The following is a 26909-nucleotide window of genomic DNA, read 5'->3' on the forward strand; positions in this document are numbered from 1 at the left end:
GGGATTTTCATATCTTGCTGTATAAATATTTTAAAAATCTCTTTATTTTTCATTTTTTTTCTACCCATGATATCAAAGAGACAAAGCAATATAAAACTTCCATAAGAAATAGAAGTACTATTTTTTCCATCTTTGCAGCAATATTAAGTTTTTAGTTCACATGCACATACATTCATATGGATATCACATTAGCAGAGCTGATGGAAGAGATTGAGGGCATCATGAAATAAAGTCCTGATTCATCACCAAGCAACTTAATGTATAATTTCCTTGATCATCTCCACAAAAACTGGTGGCAGTGCATTATCACACACTTATGAGAAAAATGAACAGCATAGCTTAAAAAAGCAGGACAATTAATTAAATAATATGCTTGTTCATCTTGCAGGTCAAGCAGTTAATTGCACCAAGAATTGCTTTGAAATTGTGCATGCTTCAACTTAGACCTTTTGCCTCCTGAGAGAATCCCTCAGGTCTAACTGAGTATCACGCTTCCTGTGGATGCCAGTCTAATGCTAGCTAATCCTGTTAGCAAGTATAATAGATACAGTGATATCTGGAAATCTGAATCTATATTCAGTAGTACTACATACCGTTTTAGGAGGAAAATGAAATCTTTGTGGCTTCCTGAACATGAGAGCAAAATATGATTCATGGTTAAAATTAGTGCCATTTGCTACAATAGTTCATACTTCACAGAGTAAAGAAATAACTGCAAGCTGGGATTAAAGATTTTTCAATTACTTTGTACATTTTTGATGTGCGGTGAAATTTGTTTTTGAATGAGTTTCATGCTTTTTAGCTCCCCGTGTTCCTGTATGTATGGGAGTCTAATTTTCCAGTACAGTTTTCCTTTTAGATATGGCATTTTCTGAATAAATCTCTATCAGAATGGGATCATAATAAGCATTGGTTTGATTTTTTTCCCCTGTTTTGAAAGGCAGAAATAAATTCCTTCTGATTCTGAGTTTTGAATCTTCAGAAAATGTTCCAACAATGGAAAACAGTCTACAGTTGTCTAGCTGACCCCTTGTAGGCTTTGGTTCTTCCTTGAAATAGGCAGTCTAAGCATGATTCTATTACAGTGTCAGTAGATTAATGCAAAGACCAGGTCCAATTGAACTGTAAGGTTTGTTTTGGAGAAGCTCATAGGTTTGAGATAATTCAGATGGAACTGTAATATAAGCGCTCTGTTGTAAATGTGGTAATATTATTTATTGCTTGTAGTCTAGTGCACTTCAGGCATATATTTTATTAATTTCTTCAAGTTACTAAATATTGCTATTAAATGAGGTTGACCTTCAAAATGCATTTTTATAGAAGTATTCTTATCAGAAACTAGGTTAAATCTTTTTTGATTTGGCATTACTGAGATGCCATTTTATACCTTTTGTGAAGAGCCATGTATTCATTCAAAAGATCATTCCTTTTCTTCTGTTTCTGTCCTTCTTGTTTTGCTCTGTTATTTTGGAGGGTGTAAGTTGGTATCTTCAAATACATGAATAGTTCTGAGCTCTCCTGATATTTTTTTAGAAAGTGATGCATATGTATTCTTCAAGAAAAGCTGACGTATCCTTCATAAAAGAATGGTTTTATTGCAACAATATTACTTATTCTTTGTGCTTGGTATTTTCAGTGGGATTGATTGCTTAAAAGATATAAAGATTGATTAAAAAATGATTTACTCATCCACATCTCCAGGTATTGCAGGCTGTGTTTCTGCAGCATGCCATGGGAATAGAAGTTCCCCTTTTGACTCACTCATTTCATGCTGATACAATGACTTCACGTTGCTTGTAGTCAGATCCTTTTAACCTGCATGCTTCTAGCCATTTGCTGGAAGAATTTTACGTTTGAACCATGAAGAAGATATTCATAATAGCTGTGATTGTTAAAGGTGTTGTAGTGGGTTATTTTGCTCTCTATAAAAGTCTCTTTTATCTGTAATCAAGGAATCTTTGTTTAAGGGGAAGAGAGGAATCCCAGGCTCCAGATCAAGAAAGCATTTTAAAGTATATATCAAGTTTTATTGAATTCACCGCTACTTAGAGTGAAAATAAGTATGTGCTTAAAAAGTTAGTTTTAGAGGGCTGCTTTCCTGGGTTGGGACCTGTATTGAATCACAGTCTTATTTAGTCTATATTTTTAAATTCTTGCTCATTTCTCTTGTGAATACCTTGCTGTCTTAGTTGTTATGAATAGAGCTCTTTGTTTTCTGTATCTGGAATTTAGTCTAAATAATGACCTCCAATGAAGTACTTCTGTAAGGTCACAAATGCCTCTCATAGCCAAGCTAAAGTAAACACCCTAAATAATGATATTTTATTTTTTATGGACTTAATATATCACTGACATATATTGAAAGTTCCCCAGTAAGGGAATGGCAACTCACCACCTCCATTTCATTGATCTGCAGGCTGCTTTTTCTTCTGAAGAGGTTTTTATTTGCAAAGAACTGAACTTGCATACATCTTGTATGGCTAATTTAAATCTTTTTCAGAAGAAGATGGCTAAAACAGGCTGAATCAATATTGGTGACAATCCCTCTGCAAGGCACTGTAGATACTACTTATTTTGGAGAACTTGCTTCTGATTCAGAGTGTCATGGTCTGTGTAGATTCTCACTTGAGATGGCTAAGCAGAAGATCTGCATTTTCCATTAAGGAAAAATGATAAACTGAAATCCTGCACACTGTGTTATCCGATACCATTATTAGGGAAGCCTGCAGCTGTCCATATTTTCTCTCCACAGCACGTGTCACTGTGGCAAATGGAAAATATTTTCATCCTCTAGGATTACAGAGCTGCTGAAAAGTCATAAACAAAATATAACTAGAATTGTGTACATAAGTGACAGTTAATGTGATCTCAGAAGAAAGCAAGGTAGAAAGGAAAAAAAAAAAAAAAAAAAAAGTAAAATCCATGCTTTCTTTTGAGGGAATGTGTTTCAGAGAGAATCTCTAAGGAGATTATTACATAGATCAATGGAAATGTTTTGCTTCCATTGTTCTCAAGCTAAATGCAAACACACAAACCTGTGAAAAATACTTTAGAAAGAAGTGGATCTGTGTGCATGTCTGTGTAAAAGTAAAGTGCCAATGGGTGAAGTGGGGTTCACTTTAATTCATCCATACTAGAAAACAGATGTGTCTATGTTAATGCACTTTAATGGTTTTTCTACCTACGGCATTTGACAAACATGCATGCCTTATTGATAAAAAGGAGGAAGTGTCAATACTTACACTTGAAGATCTGATTTAGAAGCAGAGTGCTTTTTCAAGGTGAAACAGAAAAACTGGGTTTTTATTCTTGATGTCGTCATGCTATTCCCCAGTCATCATCCCCAGGTGATCTTACTGGTTACTGGGGAGGAAAAGGTGGCCTTAGAGCCTTTCTCACTGCTTGCTGATTCTATCTATATTCTATCCCTTATTTATCTCAGTTCAGTGGAGACGTGCTCAATGAAAAAAAATGGTTATTAGCAAAATAATTTAGAAACTTTTGGGTTGAAATGTATTGAAATGTGTTTTTTTCCTGGAGAAGAGTAGAGTGGTGCTGCTTATTTATACACTGAAAAGAAGATATAGCACATTCTCTGCTTTTCATACTAAAGATGCTTGAAGTGATTACTGAATTTTAACCAAATCACCTCATGTATCTTACTTCCCTCCCCAGAGTTGTGGCTTTTATCAAAGTGATGTGGAAAAGCATAAGCACGTTGCCTGTCCTGCTTTCCATCAAGTCCCTGCAGAGCAGGGCTACTGAGGGATACCAGTATTGCAGGCTTCCTTTTGCGGGGCATCATTTTGGGACTGCTGCATAACAGTGATGTGGGTATTTCTGAATGAATGCTTGCCAACTGAAATAGGGAAGTGGTAGTCACCGTGAGTGTGTAAGAAGGGTGAGTTCAGTGAGGTGGCATCCTAAATATAAAAATGATATATGGCAGAGTGAGAAACCACTTGTGCAGCTAATTAGAGGTAACTTGATAATCTTTTTACTTTCATTCAGTTTTTGAAAAACAAAACAAAACAGAAACAAAGGAATTAAACTAATAAAGATGGTGACTGGGAGAGGGCTTTGAAAGACAGTTTTAGTCTTGGCATCTGTAGGTACTTGAGTCTAAAAGAAAGCAGTGTGACAGGGCTGTGCTGGCAACCAGCCACTTCCAAAGCAGGAGGAGTTGTACCCATGTTTGCCAGTCCTTAGTGTGCCCCTCTGCAGGAGACTATGTGTGGTGTTTGTTACATGTGCAAGTGAGCGAACCTCCTTGTGGCATGGCCCTGGGTCTTGTCAGGTGTAAGGCTGTTGCCTGGCAGCAGGCTCAGAAATGCATGATCTTCACAAGAAGGCCTTACCTTTGTGGCTAAAGAAAGTTTTCAAGTATTAAAACTAGTGTCTAGAAATGAATTCACCTAAACATCTAGGCAAAGACAAAAGAACAATATCTTAGGGTTAAAAAAATTAATACTGAAGATATATACTACCTACTGTTTAATAAAAAAAGTAATAGTGACATTGTTACTACTTAAAAAATTGTCTGATGGATGTGATTTGGTAACCAGCTGAGCCTGAATGTTCATCTCCTTACTCAGAGCACACAATAGAAATAGCAAAAGCTGAAAAAGATTAAAACTACTCTTTTCCATAAGAGGTGACAGGAAGGCCACAGACAGCAGGGTTGAAAACACATATTTCACATCACAGACATCAAACGCACATGATGTATTTCTAGCTTCAAATCTATCCATTGCATTAAATTACATTTTCAAAGATGCACTACTGAATTCATAGCTTTGATTTACTATCTGTGTTTTGGTGATTAAAAGGTACAATTTTTTTTTTCCTTTCTATCTTTTTTAGTTCTGTCCCTTGGAAGGCAATGTCACATGAGCAGAAAATAGCTGAGTATTCTTCATGAAGAGATATTTTCTCTATTACTTTATCTTTTGTTTGGGGTTAACTCCTAGGAACAAAGTGCTAGGGTAAAAAGCAAGTTTACAGTGTCAATAGGGGACTGTATGTGTTTAGAAACTGTACAAAATGGACATTCATATATTTGAGACCTTCTAAATTGAAGGAAACAGTTTTGTATTTACAGTTGGGACATGGTTAAGATTCTGTTTTACTGGATTTGGCTATCATGCAATTATGAATTTTACTTTCATTTGGCTTGTGACACAAAGTCATGCTCTCTCTTCCTACACTGGTGTTGAAGTGTTCTTGGCACATATGCAGTGCCGTGAGTGAGTGCCAATAGTTGGCACTGAGACCTGGCCACATTTCCAGCTCCTGTGGTGCATTTGGGACTGGTAGGAAGTGCTGGGTTTCACTTCTGGTCCACAGTCCCAGCAGGATTCTACAGTGACAAGGATTATCCTTGTAGATACAGACTACACCTCTTCCTGCTGGTTTACTCTTTGTACTTTCCCCTAACGTAATGTAGATGTATACCACATGCTGTCTGTTTGTAGTATGTGGTCAGAATATCCCATCTTATTTTAATTTCTAATTACCTGATTTATCAATTATGTATCCAGAAGGAAACAATTCATTGTATGAAATATGCAATAAAACACTTTCAAGTTTGTTTTTCTCATCTGCTTTGGAACATGACCTCATGAAATGTGGCCCTATAAGAGGAGCCATAGCAATTCAGGATGGCAGCAGCTGAAGTCTGGATCCACAGGGTCATCACAACATCTGATGGAAGCGACTAGTTGTGTCTCCAAGTGGTACAATGATGTCATTCCCTGGGGGGCGAAAAAAATACACAGTTGAGCTTTGGCTTTGGAGATGTTGATCAGACTGGTATAATAGCATGAAGTATGAAAATTCCTGACAGTCATAGCTGCTAAGATAATGTATAGTTCAAAAGAATGTGGAAAATTTAAAAAATCTATCTTTATAATGCCATTCTCTTGTATTCATTTGCCTTGTAGTTTGAGTATTTTAATAGTATCAGTTTGGAGGGATCGCATCTGAATGACACGATACCACTACTTATTATTTTGAAATATAGCAAGATACATAATTAACACAATGGGGTGAATGCATGAATAGCTGGCTAGTGTAATGAATTTCTCATTCAGAAGCTTAGACGGAGCTTACATCTATTTTACAAAGGAACAAATGGCTTATAGGAGCAGGTGGCTGTTCACAGGAATTACTCCAGCAGGTCTGAGTTTAAAAGGGAATAATATCTTGTGCTCCATTTTAGTTATGCCTATACAGTTTCACTACAGATGGCAGTAGCAGTTTCTCCAGCAAGGCCTTCTAAAGACTTCAGTGATTAACCATAAAGCAATTGTTTTCTATCGTCTCCAAGACACAAAAATCAGAACTGTACCTAAGGAATTCTAGAATTCCTTTGTAGTCACAAGAATGTGGAGGTTGTCCTGTAAGATTTCTGAAATTCTGCTTTGCTCAAGCTTAATTGAGAATTATCATCTGATAATACACATAGTACATTTTTGTGTGTGTGCTGTATCTTCTAGCATATAATCTTTAAACTTCATTTCAACTGTAATGATTTTGATTTTCTGTGATCATTATGCCTATAGCTCAGTTTGGAAAGCTACTGTACCCCTTGTACAAGAATTTAAAAATATATATTCTATTATTGTAGTTGGAAAGAAATTTTAAAAGAATGAGCATCTTAGAAGGAAGCTGCCCATTAAAATGCAGAATTCCTTGTAAGTTTTTGAAACACACATTTGTTACTTGACATTGTTAATATTAATTCACTTCTTACATGTTTAAAATTTGTTTCAGAAGTTGAAATTTTGTTATTTAATTTTCAAACTAATGTCTATGTATTTTTTGTAAATTATATAGCCATTGGTTTAAAAAGAATGAATTGGTTTCGTAAATCATAAATGCTTTGGTACAGTTTTGTGCCATGGATAAAGTAAGGAGAATCTGAGCAAGAAACTGATTTAGAAATCTCTCTAGAAAGAGAAGTAAAGGGAAGTGAAAGCCAGCTAGGATTTTTTATTATTATTATTTTTATTTATAGTACTTGGTGGAACCTCATTGCCTCTGTGATGTTTCTCTGTGTTCCTTCATTTCATACTGCCCAGTGAGATGGCTGTTGTTGGAATAATTTGTATAGGGCAGACTGTGACTATTTAATGGAAACACATGTATATATAACTCTTCAGATAATTAATCACATCTATTCTGTGTCGTATTTGGCACACTTACAAAACCAAGACAGATCTGGCCAGATTTTGGCTCTCCCTTTGGGAAAATACAACTACTGTATGTCAAATCTTGCCAAATAACTGCATTTAAAATCCCTACACTTGCTAGGGTGGTAGTAAGTCACATTCAGATACTTTTTTGCTACCACTTTATTATAAATATTTACTTACAAAATTAGTTACATCAGTATTGTAAATTTGACAGTATCTGCAATTATTAATGGAATAATGCTAATTTATATGTGATTATACTGTAGATCTGTACTTCTAATGAATAGAAGTTATTTAGAGGGAGTAACAGGATAGGTCACAATTATCTGAAGCCTAGTGTTTTGTTTTGTATGGACACTGTGGACAAACGGATGTGTCCTTATAGGTCCTGAGTGATGATATGATATCAGTTCATTTCTTCAGTCTGTGATGGCCTAAGTCCCCATTGAGGTCTGGACAATAAATAAATCAGGAAAAAAAAAAAAAAAAAAAAAAGTGTAATCATTATTTTCTTTAAAACTCAATTTAATCTTATTCATGTGACATGCAAAGAAAAACATATTTTGTGGTTCTGTGATATCCTTACTGTTTGTGAACTGAAGCGCATCCGTTGTAGCTCCATCTTTTGAAGACAAATCCTTGTATGTGGGAAGGGATCAATTGCCTTGCATCGCTCTGATACTTTCCAGAACTGAAAACTTTAGCCATCATTAAAGGCATTCTGTGGTGATTTTCTTGTGAATTTGACACCAATGATAAAAAACAGTCCCACAGCACCTACAGTTAACTGCTAAGTTTGAGGCGTCAGTAACGTGCTGCCGTTCTGTGTCCATGAAATTACCTGTGGCACGTATTCCCTCTTCTGAAAATCTCTATGTTTGAGGAAGCAGCAGGAAAGTGGCCCCATGTCAATGTCTTGGGGGGGGACAAAAATAAAAAAAAAAAAAAGATTTTGAAGGTGAATGCAATGATGCAATGGTTAAGAAAAATATGTCTTATAAGAGTAATGTAGCATCCACAAAATCAGTATCCTTATGGCAAAATGAAGAAAACAAATCCAGTATAACAACAATTAGAGAAGAGAGCTGATGGTTTAACCTGAAGTATGTGGAGGACTTTATGCTCAGACTCCTTACTGGAACCCTTATTCTGAAATTACATATGTAGGCAGTGTGTCATTTCCCTCTATATCTACCACCTCATTAATACAGGCTGGCAGCAGAGAAGAAGAAGGAAAAAAAAAAAAAAAAAGGATTGCATGAACAAAATTTGCTACGTGCATTAAGAGAGTCTTTTTGCATATTGTAAAAGTAGTTTCCTTTGGATTTCTATCCTTTGCTATCTTTCCTGTCCCACTGATGAGTGAGAATAGTGTTTTCTTTAATTGATATAATGTAATGGTGGAATCCAAGCTGCCATAAGACCTACCAACCATCATATGGAGGCCTGGGACTTCAAGTAAACACTCATTCTAAATTCACAATGCTAGTGAAGTTGAAACAAAAAGGTTTTTTCTGTGTTTTGTGTCTAAGTATGTAGTTTATTTGCAAAGCCTTGCATTTCATGTACAAGTGTAAAATTTGGATTGAGGGTATAACAAAACACGATTATTGAGGGGAAGATTTAATAATAGTGTGCTCACACCTAATATTTCCATTCTTGCAGCTGTGGACAAAGTTGTGCTCATTCAGGCTTCATCCCCATGAGAGGTGCAGAGACCTTCCTTCTGAGGACTGGGAGTTGTCAGACATTGGCTGTGGGGAATACATGTGCACAGACTCCCCAGCTTGTGGCTGGAGACCTTGGAGACCTGGGAATTTTAGTGTGTTGGGACATCTGCAGCAGGTTTACTTTTCATCTGCAAAGTAGCTGAACTGGTTCACAGCCAAGGTCAGGAGTCTCTGAGGGGCTGCAAGGCTCACAGGGCCACAGAGGTTGTTAAGATTTTTTTATTTTTTTATTTTTTATTTTATTTTTTTTTTTTTTGCATTGTCTTTGGCTTGGAGCTGTCTCTTACTTCTATCTCTGTGGATGAATTTTGCTGAATTCATGACAGGACTGAACTCAGTGTCCATCTGCTACTCTGGTACTGGCCCTGTATTTATCCTGTATGAGTCAAAATCAGAATGGTCAGAAGTTAGTAAATCATGGCACATTTCGTGCAAACTGGTGGGAAAATGACTCTAGAAGGTTACAGGAATATTATAGTGTCATGTAGGAAAGGGAGTGCCTCTCTTACAACTTCTCATTAATTATTTTTATGCGGTAGTCATAACTATCCGCCCCACTTGATTTGTAATGTGTACACCAATGGAATGTAGCTTTTCAGTTTTTAATTAGTCTCATTTTGCAGCTTCATGTTCATTTTACTTATGCATAGAAAGATTCATAATACTCCACATTTAACCAAAGGCACTGAAATTATCTTGCATCTTCCATTTGTATAAAGCGTCCGCTGTATTTTTAGCAAAGTAGAGTGACTGTAACTTCTGGTAAGTTTAATTTCAGGAGTTTAGAGAGAAGGAAAAGTGTTACAGATTCTATTTCTTTCAGGTCTTTTATGACCTAAACTGTTTTTCATCATGGAATCTATTGCTAAAACAGTGTTCTGAAAAGAAAATACTATTTACAAAGTAAACATTTTTTCTGGCTGAAAGATTGTTTGCTGTCCAGGAAGCAAACGCATTCTACTTCATTACATATATTTTGAGTATATGAAAGGAAAATAAGTTTATACATTTTAAACATGCAGCTCGCAGACTTTCCGGCTGGAACCCACTTGGGAGCCATAACACATTTCCAGGACCTCCCCTAGCGAGACTCCTCAGATATCAGAGTCATAGTGACTCATCGACCGCAGGAGAGGCAATTGAATTAAAACTTAAATATTTATGTGGCTGACTCACTCAAATTGCAAAACAAATACAGCCTGATTTCTGGGTGAGATATCTGTATTTCTCAAGAAAAGTTGGAGCTGGTATTTCTAGAGCAGCAATGCCCCAAATATGGCTGTTCATCCTTGTTTTCAGTCTTTTTTTTTTTTTTCCTTCAGAAGTTTTCACAGCTTTTTAGCTAGTATAACTTAGTTGTTAAATATTTCTGGAGTATTTCAGAGCAGTGACAGAGGTGAAATTTCTGTGAGGTCGTTCAGTATGTTCCTCTACAATCCTAGCTATTGGTTTTGGATGAAACGAGAGTCTAAGGTCAAGGTGACCATGTCCAGTGCTGCATTAGAATGATGTCATCATGCCTGAAATGTAAATGACTGTCTTAGATGTAGTACAATGAAAAACTGGTAAACAGAAGACTTGCTATAACTACTGCTGCCAAACTGTTTTGCCAAGTCCAGAGATTGACAGTAACAGCCACCAGGGAAAATGTCTTCTTGTCTCCCACGCATCACAATCTCTGCAAAAAAACTGAGCTTGATCCTCTGAATATTTTTTCAGAAGCTGGCCTTGCCAGCCCAGCGCAGCACAGACTCCTGCTGCCCTTCCCCCGCAGTCAGTTGCTGAGGCTGGTGCGGCTTTGTTCTTCCAGGTCAGTCTTTTTGGAGAAGGCTACTGTATATATGTCATTAGCTTACAGCTAAAAAAAGCCTTAGTGGATCCTACATACTAAAAACTGAGCATGTGCTTGCCACAAACATAATTTTTACTCTGTTTTATTACATAATTTCTGGTCCAAAATCCTGATTTCCAGCTTGCCTTTCAACAAGAAGCATAGACACTTGTGTGTCAACAAGATAGAAAATATTTCATGAGACCGCAAATAAAGCTGTTGTTCTGCAATTGCTAGTACAGCAAGTGCTTGCTTTTCTCAAGACAGCTTTCTAAACAACGCAAAAGTGTGATCTGAAAATATAACCAAATGTTCTATTCATCATTCTTTATTTAATCATTGCCTTTTGTGCTACTGCCATTAATTCTCAGTTCCTCATGGTCCATGGAAAGAAATATACAACTTCTAGTTGTCTTTTATTTTATTTTATTTTATTTTTTTATGTTCTTAGCATTGCATCAGAAATATCTTCTACAACTTCTAGATTTTAAATATATACACGGATTTGGCTAGAGAGAGGGCATCACACATATTCAAGTTCAAATTCTGCACACATACAGGTGGATTATCAAGATGTAATCAATACTAGTTCATTAGACTTTTTTTCTGATGCTGTTATGCAATGTGTGTAGTTCACCTTTTTTCTTCCTGGATGCAGCGGGAGTGGTTCTAAAAATCAGATAAAATCAGATTAAACTGGATTTGTGGCTCATTGCATGTTCTTTGATCAGCTTCACAAAGGCTTCCAGCTAAATTTAGATGACTGGTGCCATTCATAGTTGTAGTGGTAACTAGCTTGGCATGTCCCAGTTGTCTAACACAGAATAAAATTCCAATTTTTGTATGATTCTGTGTTTCAGGTGTGTGTTTACAATCTGAAAGAAATTCTAGGATAGTGAGATATTAGACTTTTTCAGCTTACAGAATAATATGGATAACTTTAAGACTGCTCTTCTCTAATACACTGGGTACATTTTTTTCTTAAAATCCATTGTGCTCGTTGCTGGGAGAATAAGTCTCTGGCTATAATAAAAGCTAAGAAGTGTTCATCCAGTGTATAACAAAATAAATATAGCTTGCTGCTGCCATCTCTGAAGGTCATAAAAATATTACGGATTTGAGAGAGCTTGATCAGTTTACTTAAGGGATTACAAAATGTGGTTGCCCATAATATCAAGAGACCGTACTTGATGGCCTAAGAATTTTCTTTCAGTTTTTCATTATTAAAATCCAGCCATAAGAGAGGAAACAAAACCTTGATACTACTGATGGTATGAGATTAGATGTTCAGTATGTAGTTTGCTTAGACAATAAATGCTGTGTTGCTGAAGTTCACCAGCTGGACTGAATGAAAGGCACAGCTGAGCATCAGATGCTGCCCAAGCTGAGAATTGTACAGACCATTTCACGTCTTTCCATTAGCATATTTGCACATTGTAAACAGTATATAACTGGGAGGACCTAAACTGTAATACGTGTGAGAAGGTGAACAAATGCCAGATCTTCCTTTGGGGCCTCTGCCATGAGTAAACTAAAAGAGCATTCTGTCTGATCTGTTAAATGCATAGTCAAATCAACAGCACTTTTTGGTCATAGCATCAGAAGCTACTTGTAAAAAATCACTTGAGGGCAGCCTTCCATGGGCCATTATGTTGATGAGGCTTTCATTCCATTTCCACATAATTTCAGAATAATTAGCAAATATTAAGCAATCCAGTTGTTCCTGAAGTTTGCTCATTACAATTTACATAATAACTCTTTACAGTCTGGCAATTGTTTATTTAGGTAAACAATAGTGACAAATTTTACTGTTTTCAGAAAAAAAGATACCCCAAATTTGTTGTAATTGTACTCTTGTTGGAATATATTAATAAGCGTTGCTGAGTCCTTGATGTTTTTATGTCAACATTATATTTCTATCCGCTCCAGATACATTTGATGAAAGGTATACATGATGAAATCAAAATAAAATAGCAGAAATGGTCTTTTTAGAGGTTTTCTTAAAAGGAAAAAAAAAACAAGCCATATTAAAATAGTACATTTTATGTACCTGAAAAGTACATTGTATGTACCTGAAAAGCATATTAAAATAGTACATTTTAATATGCTTTTCAGGTACATACTCATGCCTTGAGTGCCTGCAGAGTACTTTAGTGAAGCTTCTAAAGATCACCTAAAAGGTTTAATTATGTTATTTCATAGTCATTTTAATCACATCATTATTATTTTAAGGAGATTTGAAAACCTATGGAATGTGCAGTGAATTACTAGATTCACAGTTAATCTGCAGCTATGTCTGAATAAAGGATACATTTAATGCTTCGCATATTAAAAGTAGCATAATTTATACATGGTCCATGAAAAGAAAGATAATCCATGAGCCTTGTATTTTCTAGGATGTCTTGCCACTGTGCTGAGTTTTATCCTTTTGGCAAACTTGCTACTTGGAAACAGTAAGAACTCATTAATTGCTGAATCTTGTCAGACGTGTTATGTAAAATCTTTGTATATGCCCTACTGATTTTTCTTAGTGTTAAAAAAAAAGAAAAAAAAACAACACAAAAATTCTGGCTTTGCCTATGTAAAGCTCTGGGACAGTAACCTCATTTTTAGATTTATTAATGCAATGGGATTCTTGTGTTCTCAAAAACGGTATCAAAATTTTATAATACAAAACAAAATGTGTGCTACTGGTATTATGATACAAATGTGTGTTACCTGTAACACTTCTGGCAAAATTCATAGTTGTGGAGTACTACTTAATATAATAATTTAACTATCTTTCATTCCTTAGTTCATCGTATTTTGGGGGTTATTTTTTAACACCCCTGATGTGAAACCTCTGCTGAGATTTCAAATCATGCAAGGGTTTTCACTGATGATATTTCTTTCATCATCAGTTGATGGAACTTGATGAACAATAATTACCTTACTTGCTTTTGTTCACAAGGTGTTACTATTTGAATGAAAAGAACATTTTCCAAATGATAAGTAGCAGGAAAAGGATAAGCAGGAAAACGAATCAATTACAGCCAATTGTGGAGACAGAAGTTCCCAGAGATCACCGCAGGCCAGGCAGAATAGCTTTACTAAAGAAGTCACAGAGTGCATGAAACAAAGGTCTAAGGCACATACGCAAAGGCAAAGAGGGTAAAGGGAATCGTCAGTTATTTTTTACGTTGCTTTTCTGTCTTTTCTATACATGAAATTTTTTCTGGTTTAGAAGTTAAGAGATGAAGGTTTTATTTCAATAAAACCTGGTGTTTGATGCACTTGATCCACTTCGGATACTCAGTGTAAGAGAAAAGTCTAGGCTCAACATCACTGGCCTATTCAGTAACCCATCTCACTGTGCAAGAAATGGAAAAAAGCCCAAGTAATGGTACACCGGAACTTCAGGTTTGTTGGTTTTTCATCATGCCACAAAATACAGTTGTTTGAGTTTCTCTAACACATCTCGACAGGTCTACTTAGCAGAAATATCAAAGCAGTTGTCTAGTATTGTTTTACATACATAAGTCAGCTGACTTATTTAGTCAGCTTAGCCTTAGACCTTTGTTTCATGCACTCCGTGACTTCTTTAATAAAGCTATTCTGCAATTTGGTTTGGGTTGTTAGGGAATTGCAGTGAATTGTAAAAATGTTCAATGACATTAGCATGTCAGAGTTGACAATATAGACAGCCCCAAGTGCTTCTTTGGCTAAGGAATGTTTTTAGCTTTGTTTGTCACTTTTCTTTTTCTGTTGTATAGTACAGATGTTAGTATTGTTTCAAGAGAGAGGAAGGTGCCGGAAAGCAGCTGTGAGCAGGGGAAGCCTCTTCCCTAACAAAGAGGCTCTGTATTTGACGCTAGATTTCAGTGTTACATCAGCTCCCAAGTTCATGTAGCATGCTATATGAAACAAGCTAATGCTTATACATCTAGGTGAAACAGCTGAAGAGTTTCTGAATAGAAGGGAGCTCATTTGGAGTGCAAAAATCCAGTACGTCACCAGCTTTTTGTCAAGCAGGGTTGTTAAGGAATAGGCTTCCCAAGGAGGTGGTTGAGACACCATCCCTGAATGTGTTTAAAAACCATCTGGATGTGATGCTCAGGAACATGATTTAGCAGAGAGTTGTTACCATTAGGATGGTATGGTTAGGTTATGGTTGGACGTGATGATCTTTAAGGTCTTTTCCAACCTGAGCAATTCTGTGATTCTATGAAGGGAACCAGGGCAGCAGTCAGGCTGTGACAGTGCTTCCTTACACTATCTTCAATTATTTCTTGCACTGCCTTCTTGGTACAGTGCATAACATTTAGGATGTTAATGAAATGAGATTTTAAAATTTAAGACAGTTGTCAAATCTATACCCATTCTACCCTTTCTGTAACAAGAAAGGACAGATATTTTTCCAGGTCTTCTGAACAGTTTTCTCTGATTTTCCAGAGAAGGCCTCTCCAAAGCACTTGGTTTCTCAGACCCTTGCTAAATGTTAGCCAGAAATTAAGCCAAGTGTTATTATTGCCTGACATTGTAGAGCAATATCTTGTGAGCAGTCATCCTACGAAGGTGACATTCTCTTTCTGAGTCTTAGTAATTAAAATGCTGCTTTTAGTCTCTACTTTCCCTCAGAAGTCATCATTTGGAAGAGCATTCTCAGTGCTTGTGGCATGCAAACATCATCCAATCTTTTACTCTCTGTGGCTAAGTGTCTAGTGCTTCACTGTTATAGAAAACTGTTAACCTGATGTTAGAGAACCATTGTTTCTACTTATTTTTTAAGACAAATAAAAATGTCATCTGAGATTTCACCTGAATGAATGAAAAGGACATGGCAACAGAGAAGGTATATTATTCAGACATCCTATTTTCAGAAATATCTGTCAATGAAGTACGAAGTTATAAATCTATAAATGGGTGCTGCTGTTCCTGCTCTGTGCAGTCTGACCCAGAAGATCAGGAGAGCCTGGGGACACAGCCGGACCCTCTGGATCCAAACCAGAAGTTCCTACTGCAGACAGCTCCCTTTCAGTGCCTACTATCTCAGTCTGACTGTGGTTTGTGCTTGCAGCCAGTTCTGCAGGGAGCTGCCCTTTGCCCTGCCAGCTGGCAAATGAAATCCCACAGAAGTGTTGTGGGATTCCAGGGGGAGAGGCTCAAACATCACCATGGTGCTTATGTGTCATCATGGTGACATCACGGTGCAGTGCCTATGGCCTGTCTGATGCAGCAGCCAGAGCAGGTCCTGCACAGAGCCACAGGTATTTTCACTTGAGCGTATTGAATTTTCTCAGCAGGTAAAGTAACCCCAACTGATAGAGATAGCATAGCATTGAGTCCATAGAGATTTATGGTTATCAGTGCAGCTAAACATTGAAGTTCTTCTATCATTAATTAGCTCAGGCATGAGTGTTGTTCCTGCTGACCCTGGGAGTCACCTCCTGTGGAAGTCAGATGTAGGATGTGCGTGCATGTAAGCTTGTAAGGGACTTAAACAGTGGAAGTGAATGTTAAAATGTCAGCTGTATTCTGAACACCTGAGAGCAATACAAGAACATGCAGTGGTGAATATACTTATATTCAGTACCATCGCAGAATGTGCCCTGCTCCAGCAATTCCTTCTGCTTACAAAGCGGTGCTGAGAATGTAAGAAAATCTGCAATCCAGACTGATCTCATAGTGGGATAGCTTTCCTTGATTCCTATCATTGAATATCCTCTAGAGTAACCAATCTCTCAAAGCTGAAGATCTAAATCTGTCATTCCCTTATCCCTGTACTCCAGGTTAACAATTTACTTCTTCTTCCACTATAGATTCTTTTGCCTATTGCCTGAGCCCACCTGAATTCAAAGCCATGACTTTTTGCATAGTCAGTGATTATGCTCAGTCCATCTTGCATAGTGACACTTGCTCCGTTTTGCAGAAGCACAGTCTTAAGAAATGGAAAGATCTAAGAATCAGTTAAGGAAATTAGTAAATAGGTTTTACTCTGTGCTGGGGAATTACTTCAGTTGAAAAGTGCCATGTAGATATTTTATCTTGGAAATCAATATTTTATGGACTTGCCTCTCACTGTCAAGATTTGCTTTGTTAATGACATACAAACCTATTCTCATAAATGCAACATTCATTTAAATATTACAGGAAATAGGCTTGTAAAGGATTTCCAAAATGTCTCCCAAGATGCTGGAACATTCTCTCCTATGAACTGCTCCAGTGTATACTACCTAATCTTGCTATCAAAGCATTCCTGTAACAGAAAGAGTAACCCAAGCATAATTACCTCCTGATTAATCAGCTCATTTGCATGTTTGCCACTCCAGTGCCCACGGCAATATTATGCTAAACACAGATGGGTCCTCTGATTCTCCTCTCATTTAGGTTTTGGTGCAGCTGCGTGTGAAACTGGTGATGGGAATAGCAACACAGATGTGGCTACAGTCAGTCCAGAGAAACCTGAGCAGAGCAGTTTCACCTTTATTGTGTGGAGCTGGAATTCTTTAGGGGTTATCTCTTTCTCTGTACATATTTGGAATTTTTGCACTAATCTTGCCCTTCTGCATCACATCCTAAATACATTTAACATGTGGCAGTGATTTCCACTCCAAGTGCATTGTTTGGGACTCCTCTAGTTGTTGGAGTTAGCAGAAGTTACTGAAATGTTTGGTGCATCTCTCTGACAAGGAGTATATCTTGTTTCTGTATAACTTGTTTTACTCTTTTCTCCTTACAAAGTAAGCTAACTCATTATTCTAGCCATAAATGAATTACAAATGGTCTTCCTCCATCCAGCACGGACAGAAATCTGGGCTTGATAGAACCAGTTATCAGATTTACTATGGCTGGTCCTGTATTTCATCAGTCTCTAGCCACATTATAAAAAAGATGCCAGGAAATAACATTGTGCTACATGATTTATCACTTGCTTACATATAAGCAGACATTTGTATCCTTTTTAACTCTTTCCATCTCTTCTAACTCACCCAAGATTAACTTGGTTTGTAATTTGGTGGTTTAGTTCCAGACCTGTCTGTCAAAAGCTGCCATAGTCATCCAGTAGGCTCTAAAAGCAGGTGTTTAATATTATTGTCCAGTATTGGAGAGACAGCTTCCATTGATACAGATGTCCAAAGTTTGGGGTGATTTGACAAGATGTTTTGCTAAGAATGCACATTTTGAATTCAGAGGGTATTAGAAATGTTTGCTCTTTTGCCCCTCCCCTCACCCCCCCCCCCCAAAAAAAAAAAAAAAAAAAGTATCAGGGGGATGGGTGGAGGTATGAGTATGTAGGGTATCTTTCATTTTTTGAATGCATTGCAAGTATTCCTCAGCCTCAACTTACTGAAAGTTTTATGAATAAAAGCAGCTCAACTACAGCAGAATCGGTTGTGTCTGACCAAAAAATAAAGCAGTGATTTATTTGTAGATTTGTCTTCAAGCTATAAGAAAATAAAGATTGCTGAATTGCTAGATACTTTAGTTAGAAGAAGTAGATCTATTAAAAATGAGTTGAATAACTGCAAGTAAAAATCCAAGGGTTTTCACTGGGTAGATGTCTGATATTTTTAAAAATACACAGAAAGTTAAGTAAAGTTTGTGGAAGGCTATGTTATATTAGCTACGACTGGGGTTCTGAAATAAAAATCTGAAAGCAGTTAAAGTGAAAATAAGAAAAGGACAGCAATACATACAGTGTGAATAAATGATCACTGTATTTTCTGGATTGTTTTTTATCCTCTAACTTATTAATTTTATTTAATTTGGGAACTACTTATATCTTTTCCAAAAATATGTCATTTACATTCTGATGACTTAAATAATTTAATTTTTTAACTATGCTGCCAGATGGTATTAGCAGAATCCTTCACGTTATCTACAGTGTAGGTGGTAGAGTTGGCTTTTCTGTTTTCTCAGAAAGTCTGGCCCATGTGGGAAATTAAATTTAGAATGTGGTGTGATTTACTGCAGCAGCAAATTTGTTTCCTGGACATTTTCCCTACAGCTCTGTCAACACTAGCACCTAAAAGTTGCATATTGGGGTTCCTGGGAGTTAAAATAACTTGTAAGTAATCACTCATTGAAGTATACTGCAAATGAACTTTTAGAATGAAAAATTTTAATACAGAATTGAAAAACTCCTGCCAAGTAATTATGAGCTCTTCTTAGAAAAGAAACTCAGAAAGCCTACCAGCATTTACCTGCTTTTTCTTTATTCATTTCCCAAGTTTTGTTAAATAATCCTAAAAAAGTCTTAGCTTCTTGAAGATTTTAAATATTTAAAAATCCCAGCAATAACAGAACAAAAAAAAAACAAAAACAAAAAACAAAAAAAACCAACCAACTTTAATTATATCATCCTTATATTTGTAAAATGATATTACAATATTTTGTCTTCTAATAACAATATAGGTTTTTTTGAAGTGTTTTTTTGTTGTTGTTTATTGGTTTATTGCTTTTTTTTTTTTTTTTTAAGAATAATAATTGGAGAATAGCATTTATTAAAGCACATATTTTTGTGATGTGGATGTATTTCCCTAGACAGAGAAGGAGATTTCTGCAGAGGACTTCCTGTAGAGTTGCGGAATATGGTGCATGGTGACATTGATTTTGTATGTAAAGAACATTCAAAGGCAAAAAAACCCTTTTGGATCTACTATGCAAATAATGTCTAGTGTGTGCTTTTGAATTCATATTTTCATAATATGAGTCTTTAAGAGAGAAGGGTTGTTGTCCATATTTGGCTCTTTTGTGCTACAGCCACAAGCTGTTCCTCAGCAGGAACTATACTGTACCATGGTCTGTTCTTGGATTCCTTAACTGGCCACATGTAGTTCACAAAACTGTCACTGATTTTCTCTCACTCTTCATCTGACAGAATTTGAACCAGTAACCTGCAGGTGAAAGTCGTATATTCCTTAATTCTGTGAGAATTTGTGTCCCGCCACCATTTTGTCCATAATGCAAGATTTACAATAAATTACATTTGCTTAATTTATAGTCCATATTTCATTATAAAGAAATATTATCCTCCAAAATATAGATCAGCCTAGTGGTATGTCCCAGATTTCTCCCTCTCAATGTCATTATAGGCATCTTGCAGACCATGTCTATATAGTTCCAGACCAAAGGATCAAGGTGGTTTGGCTGAACGGGATACATTTTTTTCCATCCTATTCTCTATCTGGAAATACTTTAAAAATAAAAGAAAATATTTAAATCCCTGTGTATGTACTCTACTATGTTGACAGATTAATGTCCAAGCATGCAGTTCTGTAGTCTAGTTCTCAGAAGACTTTTGGAGCCTCATCAGTGTCAGCTGATAAGATTACAGCGCTTTTCTTAGAGAATGGGAATTTTTATCAAAGGCACCTTTAGGTTCTTTTAGACATCTCATGTATCAGGAATCGGTTTTCAGCTTCTGTATTTCTAAATCCAAAGAAAGGCTTGAAGATTTTAGCCCACTGCTGTCACAAAATGGGAATATATATAAAGAAAACATAAGAAAATTGAGAATTATATATAAAGAAAACGTAAGAAAATTGAGAATTAACAGACATGTTAAAGATAATAATAATAATGTATTCAAGGAGATAATAAATCAATTTCTAAATATATTTAATATTTTGTTAAGCTGATGGAACATAAATGATTTAGGATTCCACATTTTTTCACTTTGTAGTTCCAAAAAACCCCAATTACTCGTAACTTTTTTCTTTCTAGTAATGCCATATATAGAACAGTCATTGGATTAAGCTGTTTTAGTATTGTAGTCTTAATAATACACAGCTCTCATACAAATTTTGAATACTTTTAATATATTCCTTTCATGCTGATAATAAATTATAGGGCTGTAGCTTTTTGTTCCTCTGCCTCCTCTCCAAACTTTTAGATGGGATAGAGGAATTTTAAGTTTAAGTTTTGTTAATTTGTTTGAACAAGAAACCAAAACCAAACAGTCTATATTTAATGTTGAATTATTAACTGAACATTTGTGGAGAGGAGAACACAGAGTAAGAAGTAAAAAATCAAAAAAAAATCAAACTCAAATATTTGTAGTTCATCTCTCCTTTTCTTATCTGAGAGAAAAATAATAGGGATTACCAAGAGTAGGTCATCTCTACATTGCATGGGTACCTAAAAAATACGCTTGTCCTATGCTTAATGTCTTGATTAAAATACTTATATATTTGCTGGAAATTTTGCAAACATCCAGTAACAAGTGTTTTAAGAGTTTGTTTACAGAACTATGGATGAAAACATCTTTTATTTACCCTTAAAGCCAGTTGAAATTTTCTGCAAAAGCACAGAGGTTGTTCCATTGAGTTGTATGTTGTCTGTATAAAATTTATTCTAGCTAGTACTCAAGAAATACTCCATCAAACATCAGATCAGATGAAGCACGGACATCCTAAGTGCTGGCTTCTTTTGCTCAAGGCGTTCAACTGTAAATGGCAATTTTGAGTTCAGTCAGCCAGTGTCTTACCACAGGAATAACAAAATATTAGATGTCTTTAGAAGGCACTTGCCTTTTATTCCACTGTGAATAAGACTGTCATGACACTTGAACACTTAATAGTAGTGTTTTGATATTACAGTGGCTTGCCTGCCACATACTGCCTATGTGGTTTCTGTCCAAAGATCTTTCCAATGGGTGCCAGATTGTGAAGAAAAAGTGGAAATTGGAGTCTGTGATAACAGCTGATACACAGAGAGTATGACACAATTGCACTAGCACAGTTTATTGTGCATCTTATTCTATTGCTGTTTCATCTATTAATGGCTGCAGAAGATTAGAGATTTTTGCAGAATAGTTTCACAAAAAGAAAAGATGTGTAAATGAAGTTAAAAAGAAAGAATGAATCTAATTTTCCTTATATTTCTGAATATATTTGTGAGTTTGCCTTTTTTAATGATAAGCATAAAAAAAAGTGAAAACAATTTAAGTCCAGGATTGCCTTCTCCCCTTACTATGTCTGATGGGTTTCCAGTTTATACAAAGAAGCAGATATGTTTCCATACACAAATTAATAACAGATGAAACTGGTCAAATGTATATGTCTTCCACATAATCACTTACAGATTACATTCCTATAAATTAATTTGTCATGACTACAGGGTCTCCATAATACATATTTCTTTCTTTTGCCTCCTCACAATGTAACATAAGCTTCATTTTGAGTATATGAAGTGAATACCTTCTTATTATTCAGAATGCAGGGTTTTTTTGTTTTTTGTTTTTTTGTTTTCTGCCAGGATGGTTAGTTTGCATAGTGTGAAATTTCAGCTGATGGCTCTCTTGGAGTTGATTGAATTACCAATCGTGTCATAGAGGAAAAGGCATGATATGCATTGATGGAAGATTTTGGTCAGATCTTTGAAAACATTTTCTGTAGATTCTTCAAGGAGTAACAGCAGCATTACTTTTTGCATCTTAGTAAGTATATGACATTGGCATTGCATAGAGACAAATGCATATTATTTGTATAAATGAGTAATATCAAATTAAAAATTTGAATCATTCTTGCTGGATGCAAATTCTGGGTTGGAATTAACTGGTGATTTCTTCTCTTACACTCTCCCGTATGGATATGTTCTCTTATAACATTAGTGATCTTTGATAAAGATGTTCTCCACAAAAAAATGTGGGTATTTCTTATAAGCAGCTGTGCTTGTAGTCAAATATCAGGATATTCTTCTCTTTCTTTTGTTTACCATACCTCACTTCTAGCCATCAGCATGTTAAAATTGTTCCCAATTTTTCTTTCCAGAGTTTTGTTCTGGTGGCCCCGTAATTTTGCCAGTATTAAAGATGAATAACTTTTTATTTGAACATGAAGATCTTTATATTTTTGCCTATTTTTTCTTATATATGCTTTTTTTTCACATTGATTTTTACAAGTATTTATGACATACCCATATGGTAGATCTACTACAAAGAGCCTGAATTCTACAGTGAAAGAAATGGAGGTCACAGTAATTTGCTTTGATCTGGTTTGCTTGTTTATACAGACTTTGGTTTTGAACTTTTTCATTTTCTGTAAAGAAATTTTATAAGGGCATGTAGCGACAGGATGAGGGGAAATGGCTTTAAACTGGAAGAGGGTAGATTTAGACTGGATACTAGGAAGAAGTTCTTACTGTGAGGGTGGTGAGACACTGGAACAGGTTGTCCAGTGAAGCTGTGAATGCCTCCACCCTGGAAGCATTCAAGGCCAGGCTGGATGGGGCTTTGAGCAACCTGGTCTAGAAAGAGGTGTCCCTTTCAAGGGGGTTGGAACGAGGTGATCTTAAAGGTCCCTTCCAACTCAAACCAGTCTATGATACTACAATAAGTCTGTCCATATATTTTTCAGGACTTTCAGGATTTTATTCAAAGGACCCAGTAATGATGCCTGAAAATGTGTAGACATCATCCTAATCCTGGGATTAGGATGCAAACAGAATTGATATAACTAATAGGTGAAAATTCAGTAACATTACACAAGGGAGGGTTAACGCTTCCCCAGTATCTCTCGGTTCTCATAACCATGATGCCTATGGATGCTTGTATGATCTCATATACACATGTGACTTAAAACCCAAGGCGTGAGTAAGAAAGACTTCATATTATATTTTCTTCCTAAACAGGAATAGGAAAGGAAGCACACTAAGAGATTTTTTTTCCATATCCCATAATTAAATTTTCAAAGTTGTACTTTTCTAGTTAGTGACTAAGCATTCCTGAAGGACAAGATCTAAATCTCAGTGAGATTATTTGAAGTCTTTGGAACCAGCTCTAAGTCATGGAATGTTATGTTAAAATGCGGTAGCTGCTGTCTCATCCTATAAGATAAATTCTCTGGATTGGCAAGAGGGCATACAGCAAAAACTGGGAACAGCAGAAGAGTCCAGTGGATCAAACACTGTAATCTCCAGGAAGCTGATGAAGCGCAGTTACAGGAATTACATTTGGCTTTAGGTTATAAAACACATATGGATTTGGCTAACCTCCTAGTGAAGACTTTCAGTTTGAAAAGATTTCTTTTTCCACTGCACAGCTTTGTGCAGGAGTATTTACTACAGATCCCAAAATCAGACCCTTAAGATACATATTGTTTCTGATTTTCAAGGAAATGTATTTGTATGCTGTCGTTCTGGTTATTTTTTTCACTACTGCTTTTGAAACACCACTGAGGGGCAAAAAAAAAAAGAAAAAAAGAAAAAAGAAAGGGCCAAAACATCTGATGTACTTTGCCTTCTTTGTTGAAGTTCCACTGAGTCATTCTGAAATAAATGGAATTTTCTTCTTCAATCCAAGGCTTAATTATGGTAATTAGCCTGTGCAATTTGTAAAGTTTGGCAGTCAATTCAGCTCCTAATATGCATAAGCCTCTTTCTGTTACAAATTGAGTAGGTTTAATCAGTTTTAAAAGGACAGTGTCTCACTATGTCTGTGTGGCACACTCTTAGATTTTCAGATTGGATGTTATTCCAAACTCTGCTACATCATTAGCAGTTTTGATATTTTTAATATTCATGAAGCTTTCATTTTAGCATTAATCCCCAGCATCTGTGATTATGATGGGTACTTTTGGGATCTGTCTATTGTCTGTCTACTGAGAATGAAAACCCCAGCAGTTCCTGGCAGTAAATTAACCCTCACAGTGCCAGTTGGTGCTATGCTCCTTTTGAAAAGTTGCCTTCTGCTATGTTCCTTTCTATTCAGATTTCACAGTAACGTCTGATTCCCTCAGCAGACACAGGCTTCATTTCATCCTGACAGCCATCTGTGACACTAAGAATTTTTCCTTTCTTCATTCAAAGAATGTATTTTTCACCATGTGCTTCCCCCCCCCCCCCCCAGATTCAGTATGGTAATCACGAGGGAAAAATAGAGCTCAGAATGCAAATTTTTATCTTAAGTGAGAAGCTGAAGCCATTAAAGAATTTTATTTTTTCAGAATTCAAGAAAAGGGACTTTTTTTTTTAATGTTTATGGCAAGATTTTTTTTAGTGGAAGATTTTTTGCTTTACTTCTAAATGTGGTCATAAGAAAGTCTTTGACTGTGCAAATGAAGCCTAGTGAACAGAGAGCAGACCTTGAAATCTTGGTAACTATTTCCCTCTCTACTAACTTGTGGCATATAACAAACTAAGCTTCTGTCTGTTTTCCTTATTTTCTTATTTAGAGCTGTTAGTGTTTAGGGGTGGAACTCTTTCTGTGTTATGAGCGGTTGTGGTATCAGATCACCTATTTTAGGCATGCAATTTTAGCTGCTTATCTTCTGCTGACAAGTACATAATGAATGAAGACCGACTCTTCCAGCTAGTTTAGGTGCTCTGAGTCACTGCAGAGAAGCTCCTCACTATGGAAGGAGCCTTAGAGGTAAATGGTAACCAAATTAGTATGGAAAATGCATATAGTGTAAAGTATGCGCTCTTCCTGCTGTGCAAAGCAGGAAGATGTCAGCATCATCAGGATGTAAAAGTACAAAGCAAAAAAGGTAATAGTATATAAATACTTTGGTTACTGGATGACTGCAGTAAGAGATCTTTGTAGGTTGTCATTTATGCTAAACATGGTGCACACTTTAGATTCTGGAGAAGTTCTGAGTAGTTGAGGCATCTTTGGATTTCTGTCTGGGCTCTGTTGAAGTCTCTCCAACACAATAGTCTCAAGATTCAAGTCTCTCTTGACAAGAATCACCTGCCCCTAATTGCCTTAGACTACATCCTGAGCTCTGCTACCTGATCACAAGTGTGGGTTGTCATGGTTTGTTACCTCACCCCTTGTTCCACATCTTCCTTATCTTGTGCTGCTTAAAGACTTTGCCTACTAGGATTAAAAAGAGTTTTATTTTGGTCTAAAATGCATATATAAACATATGGCTTTTAGCACATTCTTAGTAAAGGTGGAGGACTCTATTGTATTTATTCATTGACCCTTTTCTCTGAGATTACTTTGCTATTTACTTAAGCCATATGGGTTTACTAGTTTTGGAGAAGTACAGTTGTGGATAAGTTGCTGCCTTCAAAGCTAATTGGCCCGTCATTATGAGCCCTCTACTGCCTTAGCTGCTTGAGGATATGATGGGATGGGTTTAGTGAGAAAATACTAAAAGCAAAATGGAGAGCAGAGAGGGACCCTCAGCAGCTGTTAAAGGCAGTGAGAAAGTTAGTTATGTAGCAGAGAAATATGTACTGTGATGGACCAGAAATGAGTTGCAGAGAAAGGAGCAGACTGTGATGTCTTGATGCTGATGAGCTTTTCCAGCAGCCTAATGGGACAATTCCAAATGCTGTTCATGATGCCTGGAGTATTTTTGAGGCTGAGGCTGGGCACAGCAGTATGCTAAGTGCCAGGATGAGTGGCACAGCTCAGAGCAAGCCTAGACATCCTAACAGTGTAAAAGAAAGACACTGTCACCAGCCTTTCTTCCTTGTGTGCTGCTGGCAATCTTGACAGCAGTTAGCATGCTGGGATTTTAGTGGGAAAGCGGACATCAGCAAGTGTGCAATAAATGATATGTGTGTAGCCACATCCGTGTGTCACAGGTTTAAGATCCTGTCCTGTCCCTTTGTAACATTTATGAGGTTAGGAGGGCAGAGCTTTCCTTATCATTTTCTTTCCAGCTGTGCAGCCTTTTCAGAAAAATGATCTGAACACAGATCCCCTCAGTTTTTTTTTAAACTCGCCATCTTTATCCATATTTCTTAGTTGTGACATTTTTGCGATACCCTGGGAAGACAATTTGTAGGCAGATACAAGCAAAAGTAAGCCCCAAATCTTGTCTTCATCTCTCTGGTTGCATGATGTTGTGTGTATGCTGTTTCTCTAATACATGGGAAATACTAGATATTCTTCTAGTGTCAGTAGGCATGCTCTGGCTCCATGGCGTTTGGGAATACAGGGTAAGTTTACAGAATCTTCCCTGTTGGTCTGAACAACATTTTGAGAAAGAAAAAGTGAACATTCTGGGTAAGCTTCAGAGGTATTTCTTGAGCCCTGTTTGCCCAGCAAAGTGCCTTATTCAAAAGGCATTCTGCGTGTTAGCATTATTGGTCAGGACAGCAAGAGCTGAACTGGCTTCTTCCCTGTCATTCCTGCCTCCCAGGTCCTATGCACCATTCTGGCACCCACTCTGCATCCCCTGCTACGATCTGCGCGGGGAACAGTTTGTAGCTAGG

General features: G+C 36.6%; 1 protein-coding gene across 2 annotated transcripts in view; it reads left to right on the top strand.

Annotated features, from left to right (window-relative positions):
• Positions 1-26909, top strand: part of ROBO1 (roundabout guidance receptor 1) — a 507540-nt gene that overhangs the window by 92779 nt on the left and 387852 nt on the right. Inside the window, exon 1 of one of the 2 annotated variants that reach the window (XM_090121063.1) lies at positions 15923-16003. The exons of the other annotated variant lie outside the window; for it this stretch is intronic. Within the exon in view, the coding sequence (XP_089977189.1) occupies positions 15955-16003 (49 nt within the window). The 5' untranslated portion in view covers positions 15923-15954. Of the gene's footprint in view, positions 1-15922; positions 16004-26909 lie in introns of those variants that run through there. 2 annotated transcript variants of the gene reach the window in all.

This window comes from Phasianus colchicus, chromosome 1 (assembly GCF_987193195.1).
Source record: "Phasianus colchicus chromosome 1, bPhaCol1.hap1.1, whole genome shotgun sequence".
Classification (NCBI taxonomy): domain Eukaryota; kingdom Metazoa; phylum Chordata; class Aves; order Galliformes; family Phasianidae; genus Phasianus; species Phasianus colchicus.